The sequence below is a fragment of the Ovis canadensis genome, chromosome 1, assembly GCF_042477335.2.
Source record: "Ovis canadensis isolate MfBH-ARS-UI-01 breed Bighorn chromosome 1, ARS-UI_OviCan_v2, whole genome shotgun sequence".
Classification (NCBI taxonomy): domain Eukaryota; kingdom Metazoa; phylum Chordata; class Mammalia; order Artiodactyla; family Bovidae; genus Ovis; species Ovis canadensis.
The window spans coordinates 209,377,295-209,388,499 of record NC_091245.1 but is presented as its reverse complement, the minus strand read 5'-3'; the positions used below and the strand labels follow the sequence as shown (position 1 = coordinate 209,388,499).

Here is an 11,205-nt window from a genome sequence, read left to right as displayed (position 1 = left end):
TCAGGCGTTGCTACTTGACACCTCACGGATTCATTTTCAAACGCCCTGCACTCTAAACCCGGCTACTCTTTTGCCCAATCCGGAGGGGGATAGCCCTCTCCACGATTGCGATGAGATACTGGCCGGAGTAACGGCAATACAGAAGGACTTAACAGATACGCCACTGGATAACAGTGAGCTAATATGGTTTACAGATGGAAGCAGCTATGTAAAAGATGGACAGAGACGGGTGGGGGCAGCAGTGGTAGATGATTCTGGACGGACAATATGGGCGGAGACTCTTTTCTCAGACACCTCAGCACAAAGAGCAGAGTTAATTGCCCTGATTCAAGCTTTAGAGAGAGCTAAAGAAAAAAAAATAACTATCTTTACTGACAGTCGCTATGCTTTTGGCACGGTACACATCCACGGCCCAATATATCGGGAACGGGGGTTTTTGACAGCTAAAGGAAAAGAGATTAAAAACTTGCCAGAGATCCGCCGACTTCTGGAGGCTGTGCAGTTGCCTCGGGCTGTGTCAATAGTACATGTACCTGGACATCAAAAAGGGGACAGCCCCACGGCACGAGGAAATCGTGCCGCAGATCTGGCAGCTCGAAAAGCGGCTGATGAAGATTTTATTACTCCGGTGTTGGCGATCGGACTTCCACCCCCAGGTATGGGAACTTTGCCCCCAACCCCTGAGTATTCATCCACAGACCTTGCCTGGATCCAGGAACGTCCCAACCTCCAAAAAGGAGAGGATGGATGGTACTGAGACTCCGATGGTTACTTGATACTCCCTGCTCAGTTGGGACGGCAACTGTGTGAGCATCTACACTCGTCTACTCATCTGACAGAGAAAAAGACTCTGATGCTTTCTCAAACTGTGCGCCTGCGATTCCCCCAGCACCAAACAACTGAAGAACATAGTACATGCTTGTAAGGCATGTCAACAGATGAGGCCAGGAAAGAGGCAACACGCAGGACTGAGGAAAAAGGGCCAGGGCAGCACTGGGAGATAGATTTCACCGAGGTAAGGCCAGGCAAGTATGGTTACTGGTACTTGTTAGTGTTGGTAGATACCTTCTCAGGGTGGGTAGAAGCTTTTCCTACTAAGGGAAAAACTGCAATGGTAGTGGCTAAAAAGATTTTAGAAGAAACAGTTCCCAGGTTTGGTCTGCCGGTGACTGTTGGCTCTGATAATGGACCTGCTTTAGTGAGCCAAATAGTTCAGAGCCTTGCCCTACCTCTGGGGACCAAATGAAAATTACATTGTAAATACAGCCCACAGAGCTCGGGGCAAGTTAAAAAAAAAATGAATCGGACCCTAAAAAAAACTTTAACTAAATTGGCTATAGAGACTGGCGGGGACTGGGTGACTCTCCTTCCCTTCGCCCTCTTTCGTGCACGTAATACTCCTTATCAGCTTAATCTGACCCCATTTGAAATTCTGTATGGGTGACCTCCCCCTGTATGTCCAATATTTGAAGGAAAAAAACTTCCACCTCCTACTTTGGGACAATTCCAGGAGGCTTTGATGGCTTTGGGCAAAGTGCATTCTCGCGTCTGGAAACTGCTCCGGGAAATACATGAGGCTCAACAAGGGTGGTTTGAGTCTTGGTTTCAACAGTCCCCTTGGTTGACCACCCTAATCTCCACATTGCTGGGACCCCTGTTAGTACTTCTATTAATGCTTACCTTTGGCCCATGCATTATCAATAGACTTGTAGCCTTTGTATATGTACTTTGCATAAATACAGTACAGCTGTTCATGCTTTGGCAACAATATCAGACTGTGTCTCAGGAACCAGAGGAAGATTCCTCTGTATGATCTAAGAACAGGGGGGAATGTCAGGCAGGCCGGACGGCTCAGTGAGGTGCATAGCACCAGGGACCTGAGTCATGTTTCCCGTTAGCTGGAAAAAAACAGCATTCCTTGACCATATAGGGAAAAATTTCTATATGCAATAACATAAGGGAGGCAATGTATGCGCTCGTCCTGCCTAGCCAATCATGTAACGCCAGCTACTCCTGTAACTGAGACAAAGAACTGCCTGTATATAAGCTGCCATACTCCTTTGTTCGGGGCTCTAGACTGATTCCGCTATGTCGGACGAGGCTTGAGCCCTAGCGTGCTAGAAATAAACTTCCCTTCTTGCTTTTGCATTACTGTGGTGGACTTGTTCACTCTCGTGGTTGGATCAGAGATACGGGCTCGGAGCATAACATTGGCAATTTGATCTCTGGTTCCTCTGCCTTTTCTAAAACCAGCTTGAACATCAGGGAGTTCACGGTTCACGTATTGCTGAAGCCTGGCTTGGAGAATTTTGAGCATTACTTTACTAGCATGTGAGATGAGTTAAGGCCTCAGTGATGGAGAAGATCTACACACAGGAGGGAGGGTATGGTAGAATACATATTCTGACAGGAGAAATTCTGCTGCTTTAAAACTCTAAATCTGCGGTAATTTGTTTTTTTATGAAGCAAGAGAAATATACAAATTTGAAATACCTTACCATATCCAAGTAAGGATCTTGGTGATTGATAATTTGATCATTTTTTTGTGGGGGAGGATGTTACTTTATTTTAAAAATAACAATTTTAAGAAATTACAAACGGTAGTATATGCACATAAAAGTAAAACATAATAAACCAATTCTCCCCCCTCCCACAAACACACTATTGTGCAGCTTATTTCTCTTAACAATATAGGTAAAAGATCTTTCCATCTTTGCAAATATAGATGTACTCTTTTCCTCAAAACTTCCCAAGCATTCTTGGTTCATAGCATTCTCAGTAACTCAGTACTCACTACACTGCCTAAATAAATACCTAATGATTATGTTATTAAGTAATAAGATGTCAAAACTTAGGAAGCATTTATGTCATAACAATTCAATACATAGGTGGAAAATAAAGTGTAAACTACTAGAAAAAATACTTTAACCTCACTCTTGAATAATCCAATTTCTTGCTAATGGGATATGCATCCACACTGGTCACTACACACCTCTCCTGGAATCACAGTGGACATTGCCACCCTCATTTCCTGTTCTAAATTGATTTTTGCTTTATTGTTACAGGAATTGCTAAAAACTCATGTTTGAAAGATATAGAATCACCAAATGGAATGTAGCATGACTTAATACTGAAATTGAACTACCTTGAGATAGCAGTGTGCACAAAGTCCAACAGGTGTTAAACATTACTACGTTTACCCAAAAATGTAACGTATCTTCGGGCACCTCTGTGAATTCACTGTCATGTCCTGGTATCTGTTGTTGCACAATTTGGGAACTGTAACTCTATCCCATTCCTTTTAATGGGCGCATATTAATCAATTTTATGGATAAAGTTGTTTTAATTACTACTCTGTAAGGGTAAGCATAGGTTTCGCTGGATTTTATTTCTTTTCCTCTTTCATTTATTCTTTTAATTGTTTTTGTGTGTTGCTTCCACTTGTGAAAATTCCTTATGAACAATATTGCAACCTTATTGAGTATATCTGTAGGATAAATTCTTACAAATTGAACTGCTGGCTTAAATGGTATCATTAATTTAAATGTTCATACTATTAAAAAATATGTCTCCAAAAAGGTTTCATCAATTTACATATTTGTGTATCATCATGGCCATTTTCCAAATTGTTTTTAACACTAATTTCATGAAACTTTTAAACCTTTATCATTCAGAGAGGGGGAAAGTGGTATCTAAGTGTTGTTTTTTAAATTATTTTTAAAAATTTCTCACATTTCTTCTCTCCTTGGCCACCCCACAGGGCTTGGATTTTAGTTTCAGGAGAAGGGATCAGACTGGAACCTCAGCAGTGAATAATGTTTTAATATGTATTTCTTTGTATATAGTTCTAGTTCTGAGCATTTTTACTATGTTCTTATTTATATTTAGTTTTATGTCAATTAAAAATTGTTTTTTGTCCATTTTTCTTTGGGATTATTTGTATTTCCATATGACTTACAGGAGATAACTGGGAATTCGTTGGCTCTCTAGTAGTTAAGATGCTGAACTTTCACCGGTGGGGGCCCAGGTTCAATCTGGGTAGGGAACTAGGATCCCCTAAGAAAAGGCAAAAAATAAAAAATAAAAATCTTTGTTTAGTAAAGAGCTTAGTTGTTTTTTAGGGCTTTCTTGGTGGCTCAGATGGTAAAGAATCTGCCTGTAGTGCAGGAGACCCAGGTTTGATTCTTGGGTGGAGAAGATACCAATGGAGAAGGGAATGGATACCCACTCCATTATTCTTGCCTGGATAATTCCACAGACAGGGGAACCAGGTGAGCTACAGTCCATGGGGTAGCAGAGAGTCAGACACGACTGAGAAACTAACAGACTAACATACTTAGTGATTTTTACTCCTTGCTGCCTTTAACTTCGATTAAGGTAATTTTTTTTCTTTTTTTCCCGCTTGAGAAGTTTTAAGTGTTTATGTATTCAAACTTACAATCTTTCCTCATTGGCTTCTGGGCATTTTGTAATGGCAGAGACAATTAAACAATAGTTTAAAGTTTATCCATGTTTACTTGTACTATTTTCATGATTTTGTTTGCACTTAAATCTTTAAATGGAATTAATTTTGAATTAAGTAATAAAGTAGGGATATGCATTTGTCAGATTAATTGCTAACTGCTATCTTAAATAACCTAAAATCTTTGTGGCATAACATTAAATTTTTTTTGCTCATAGAGAGTCCGAACTAGGAAATAACAAATTTTATTTGAACTTCAAAAGGGCAATCCATATGCAGAGCTCATGATCTTAACTCTTATTAATGACTTTTCAGTGGTCTTGCAATATAGTTTTTTGCTTTAAGTTCAACTTCATATTAGATTAGGGTCTAGGGTGGAGTGAAGCTCTGTTTCTGACTTGCAAAATGAGACTGGTATTGTTTCTTTCTTCCTTTATCTGGAATTGTCTATATCATATGGATTCTTCACAATATCAAGACAACTAAACTCAACAGTTTGGTTTAACATAATTTTTAAAATATTAATTCTTATACTCAATGTATGTTAGTATATTGTGATTAAAAAAATCAAAGATGCCTATGAAAAAAAGGTTAAAACATTTTAGATTATGATTCCTGAGTCATTCATTGCTGCTGCTGCTAAGTCACTTCAGTCGTGTCCAACTCTGTGCGACCCCAGAGACAGCAGCCCACCAGGCTCCCCCGTCCCTGGGATTCTCCAGGCAAGAACACTGGAGTGGGTTGCCATTTCCTTCTCCAATGCATGAAAATGAAAAGTGAAAGTGAAGTCGCTCAGCCATGTCCGACTCTTAGTGACCCCATGGACTGCAGCCCACCAGGCTCCTCCATCCATGGGATTTTCCAGGCAAGAGTACTGGAGTGGGGTGCCATTGCCTTCTCCGGAGTCTTTCATTAGCTGTTTATAAAATAGGGCACAATTTGTTTTGGAAACTGTTGGTTAAAATATCAATATTTTAGACCCTCTAGATTTCTATATCCCAAGGAAGAAAAACTCCTATAATCCCAATTTAGTCAAGTTAAAATTATCTTCAAATGAACTACTTTGAGAAGATGTTAAATGATGATAGCATGTTTCCTTATCACATTTCACTGACAACTCAAACTAAATATAGTGCCACAAAATTGATCAAAATCTTAAGTTCTTTGTGTTCCAGTAGCTGTGTATACAAAGTTTATTTTTGAGAAACATTTTCCTATTTAATTTATATTTTTTTAAAAGTTAGAAATAGTACCACTTTTCAATATAGAAAACTTGTAAAACGTAGAAAGCATGAAGAAAAATAATCATCTATAATGCAACTGCCTAAAGATACCACTGCTAACATTTTGGTAAACATCTATATACTTTTATGCAATATGTGTATATATTTTCTGTACAAAATTGACTCCATATACAGTATTTGATAGTCTTCTTTTCATAGTTACATTGTAGACCTTTACTCGTATCAATAATATTTCTCTAAAATTTTATCTCTAATGGTTGTGGAATATTCATGTATAGTGTTTAAAAACTGAAAATACTTTTTTTTTCTGAGAATCAAGTGACACGCTCATTCAAAAAAATTCAGAAAATGCAAAAGAAAACAAAAATTGCAAAATTTATGTCAACCATAAGTCCTCTTCAGGAAATATGCAACAATTAATATCAACTTCTAAACCATATATGTGTATATGTGTATGTGGTTGTATTATATATATATATGTATCTAGGACTGGAAAAGGTTAGTTTTCATTCCAATCCCAAAGAAAGGCAATGCCAAAGAATGCTCAAACTACTGCAAAATTGCCCTCATCTCACACGCTAGTAAAGTAATGCTCAAAATTCTCTAAGCCAGGCTTCAGCAATATGTGGACTGAGAACTTCCAGATGTTCAAGCTGGTTTTAGAAAAGGCAGAGGTCCCAAAGATCAAATTGCCAACATTCGCTGGATCATTGAAAAAGCAAGAGATTTCCAGAAAAACATCTATTTCTGCTTTATTGACTATGCCAAAGCCTTTGACTGTGTGGATCACAATAAACTGTGGAAAATGGAAAGAGATGGGAATATCAGACCACCTGACCTGCCTTTGAGAAATCTGTATGCAGGTCAGGAAGCAACAGTTAGAACTGGGCATGGAACAACAGACTGGTTCCAAATAGGAAAAGAAGTATGTCAAGGCTGTATATTGTCACCCTGCTTATTTAACTGATATGCAGAGTACATCATGAGAAACGCTGGGCTGGATGAAGCACAAGCTGGAATCAAGACTGCCAGGAGAAATATCAATGACCTCAGATATGCAGATGACACCACCCTTATGGCAGAAAGTGAAGAAGAACTAAAGAGCCTCTTGATGAACATGAAAGACAAGAGTGAAAAAGTTGGCTTAAAGCTCAACATTCAGAAAACTAAAATCATGGCATCCGGTCCCATCATTCCTGGCAAATAGATGAGGAAACAGTGGCAGACTGTATTTTGGGGGGCTCCAAAATCACTGCAGATGGTGATTGCAGCCATGAAATTAAAAGACACTTACTCCTTGGAAGGAAAGTTATGACCAACCTAGACAGCATATTGAAAAGCAGAGACATTACTTTGTCAACAAAGGTTCATCTAGTCAAGGCTATGGTTTTTCCAGTAGTCATGTGTGGATGTGAGAGTTGGACTATAAAGAAAGCTGAGAGCCAAAGAATTGATGCTTTTGAACTGTGGTGTTGGAGAAGACTCTTGAGTCCCTTGGACTGCAAGGAGATCCAACCAGTCCATCCTAAAGGAGATCAGTCCTGAATATTCACTGGAAGGACTGATGTTGAAGCTGAAACTCCAATACTTTGGCCACCTGATACGAAGAGCTGACTCATTTGAAAAGACCCTGACTCTGGGAGAGACTGAAGGCAGGAGGAGAAGGGGACGACAGAGGATGAGATGGTTGGATGGCATCACCCACTCAATGGACATGGGTTTGGGTGGACTCCGGGAGTTGGTGATGGACAGGGAGGCCTGGCGCGCTGCAATCCATGGGGTTGCAAAAAGTCAGACACGACTGAGTGACTGAACTGAACAGATATGTGTTTGTATATGTTCTGTGCCATGCTTTGTCGCTCAGTTGTGTCGTGGGTTGCCATGTTCTCCAGGGGATCTTCCCAACCCAGGGATTGAACCCAAGTCTCCCATATATATATGTATGTATATATATTTATATTTTTATATATATACACACACACATACAGACACACACACACACACACATATGTATACACATACAGGGGGCTTCCCTGGTGGCTCAGTGGTAAAGAACCCATCTGCCAATGCAGGAGACATGGTTTTAGACAGAGGAGTCTCATGGGCTACAGTACATGGGGTCACAAAAGAGTTGAAGATGACTTATGGACTAAACAACACAACAGTGCATTTGTTGTTGTTCAGTTGCTAAGTTGTATCTGACTCTTTACAACCTCATGGAATGCAGCACGCCAGACTTCCCTGTCCTGCACTAGCTCTTGGAGTTTGCTCAAATTCACGTCTATTGAGTCAATGATGCCATCCAACGATATTATTCTGTATCTCTCCCTTTTCCTCCTGCCCTCAATCTTTTCCAGCATCGGGGTCTTTTCCAATGAGTTAGCTCTTTGCATCAGGTGGCCATATAGTGGAACTTCACCTTCAGTCCTTCCAAAGAATATTCAGGGTTGATTTCCTTTAGGATTGCCTGGTTTGATCTCCTTGCAGTCCAAGGGATTCTCAAGGGTCTTCACCAGCACCATCACCATATATATATATACACATACACACATGAGCACATTCATTATTTAAAGGTGATTATGCTTGCTGTTTTGTGACTTTTCCCTTTTTAAAAATTTTACTTGGGAGAATGACATTCTAACATGTATACTATCATGTGAATTGAATCGCCAGTCTATGTCTGACGCAGGATGCAGCATGCGTGGGGCTGGTGCATGGGGATGACCCAGAAAGATGTTATGGGGAGGGAGGTGGGAGGGGGGTTCATGTTTGGGAATGCATGTAAGAATTAAAGATTTTAAAATTTAAAAAATAAAAAACTAAAAAAAAAAAATAACAAAAAAATAAATAAATAAAAATTTTACTTATTTCCCAGTTTTATTGAGATGTAACTCTTTTCCTTTTAATAATGATTGTCTTTTCAAAATGATGAATACAGATCTATATCAAAATTTTAAAGCTTGTGTACTATCCCACTATGAACATAACATGCCGACAACAGAGTCATGAAATGAGTTCTGGAAATGGAAAGAGGTGTGACTTAAATTCCAGTTCTGCTAATTTAGATCTTATGTGATCTTAGATATATGACTGATTGCTATAAATCTCTGTTGTTTAATGGAAGTCATAGTTCTATCTATTAATAGCAGGAGTTAGTGGAGACAGGTTGGGGGTGTCCAACCTCAAAATGTTTTTAGCATACAAGGCCTGAAGAGGAACAATCTTTATTCTTCAAAGTTCAAATAACTTGACTTTAGTCCAAATGGAAATTTCATAGCCCTACCCAAAGTGATTGACATTCAGGAACAAATGTGAAGGCCAAGGAAAGAAGAAGGAAGAAAAAGGAAGAAAGTAGATTAGTGGTTGCTTAGGGTTTTGGGGATTGGGGTTGAAGGAGGAAACAGAACAGGCTCTGTCTGAAAGCAGGACTCCATCTTGGGCCGGACCGTGGACTTTGAGCTATATGCCCAGTACCTACGAAAAACGACGTACCAGCTGGAAAACCAGGCCCCCAGAAGGCAGAGCCCCAGGGCTCTCCTTGCCTAAAAGAATACCCTAATTATCTGTGTAACGAATAGAATCATACATTCTATTATGCTTATTGGGGTATGACCATAAGCCTATTGATAATTGTCCACTGTTAACTACCTAGGCTTAAGGCATATGAATCACGGGTTAACTTTGATTGTATCTTTATTTTTCCTTTGTTCATACTAGTTTCAGGGAACCTTACACACTTAGGGTATAAAAGGTTTTCACAAAGACTGGTCGGGGTCCTTGGCTAAGAGACTCTGGCTTTCGCCTGCCGATGTAATAAACTGCACTCCACTATCTGCACTGTCCTTCTGAGTATGTTTCCTGGAACGCATGGCTACAATAGGGTTAAATGGGGAATGTCAACAGATAGGAGGGTTTTGTGGGGGGATGGTGAAAATGTTCTAAAATTGATTGTGGAGATGATTACACAATTATGTAAATGTACTAAAAACCATTGAATTGTACACCTTAAATGGATGAATTGTACGGTAGGTGAATTACACTTCAATACAGCTGTGAGGGAAAAAGGAAATTAGGGTATTTTAATTCTGAAGGATCATTGCAAGATGATTATATAAAGTGTCATACGCACATGAAGCCCTTAATAAATGGTGGCTGTTACTCATTGATGTATTAGCGTGCTTGTGTTTTCCTCACAATGATGAACATTTTAAAAAGAACATTCCATCCATAGCAATATGGAGCCCTTAGTAATTCAGATGGAATTTTACGTACATTTTAAAGGACCCCCTTGCTCATAAAGGCCAGGGCTAGGCCCATGAGCATTTCCTTAAGAGCTAGTGTGCCAGCAAAGCATCCTTTTCTAGGGTTTTCCTGTCAAAACGGTAAAACAACACACAGAAAAGAATACTTCCAGTACTGTTTCCAAAGTCCTTGCTTTCGGAAAATGTTTCAGTATTGTTAAATATTCAAAGTATCTCCACTTTGAACACTTAATGGTATTGGTGTAGGTTCTGGTAGAAAAGCCATACAAATTGGTTCTGCTTTGATCCTGTGTGTGGAAGTTCCTACGCACTGCAGTAGGGGAAAAACGTGCTCTACAGCTTTATTGTTTTCATGATTACTTCTAACAATGGTATTACCTCCCGGGTTATGAATACATCTAACTTGAACTGGAAATACTTAGTTCAACTTTTTAAACAGTGGAATTGGTGATGGACAGAGAAGTCCGGCGTGCTGCAGTCCATGGGGTCGTAAAGAGTCGGACTGAACTGAACTGAAAGTGGTTAACAGGTGGGGAGAAGGCTGGACTGGGAGTCAGGAAGAAGCCACCAATATAACACTTTTTTTTTTTTTCTAAGAAAGCGAGGCTACAAAATTTACAGCACATAGTATGTACATTTTTAGCTTCTCTCTTTCCCCTAAAGTTTGTGCCAGTGTGCAACTGAAGCCACCAAAGTTGCTTTTCACCAGATAAGGAAGCTACTCCAGGGCTTCCAGCATCTCAAGGAAGTTTCAGGGCAAGGTGCCGAGCCTGCCGGAACGCAGATGCGTGGGGGAAGCTGTGCCGGGGCAATTCACTCCCGGGCAGCAGGAGGCCCCGACCGGCTGGGGCTGGCAAGCACCCGGCGCTTAGGGGCGGAGACGTAGGGCGGGTCACCAAAGGTCGGGCGATTGTGTCGGGAGGCGAACGGGGCGTTGGCGACGGCGGGCGGAGCTGGGGGGGAGTGATGTAAGGAGCGGAGGGATCCCACTGGAAGAGCCGGGGCGGCACCGTGAGACCCCAGGGGTGTGGGGCGGGGGATCCCAGTCCCGCCCTGTTTTCCCCGCCCCTCCCCCCGCCTCCTTCACGCCCCTCCCCCCTCCTCCCCTCTGGTTGGAAAGTTTCTAGAATCTCTTCCCAGCGGCCTTTGCGGTTCCAACATGGCGGAGCTGACGGTGGAGGTTCGCGGCTCCAACGGGGCTTTCTACAAGGTACCGACCCTTTTGCTGCTTTGTTGG

General features: G+C 40.9%; 1 protein-coding gene across 6 annotated transcripts in view; it reads left to right on the top strand.

Moving 5' to 3' along the window:
- The first annotated feature begins 10,857 nt into the window (after positions 1 to 10,857).
- Positions 10,858 to 11,205, top strand: part of FXR1 (FMR1 autosomal homolog 1) — a 69,941-nt gene continuing 69,593 nt past the window's right edge. For all 6 annotated transcript variants that reach the window (XM_069559390.1, XM_069559375.1, XM_069559366.1 and 3 more), the window contains exon 1: positions 10,858 to 11,178. In XM_069559390.1, coding sequence (XP_069415491.1) covers positions 11,128 to 11,178 — 51 coding nt within the window. In that variant the 5' untranslated portion in view covers positions 10,858 to 11,127. The remainder of the gene's footprint in view (positions 11,179 to 11,205) is intronic.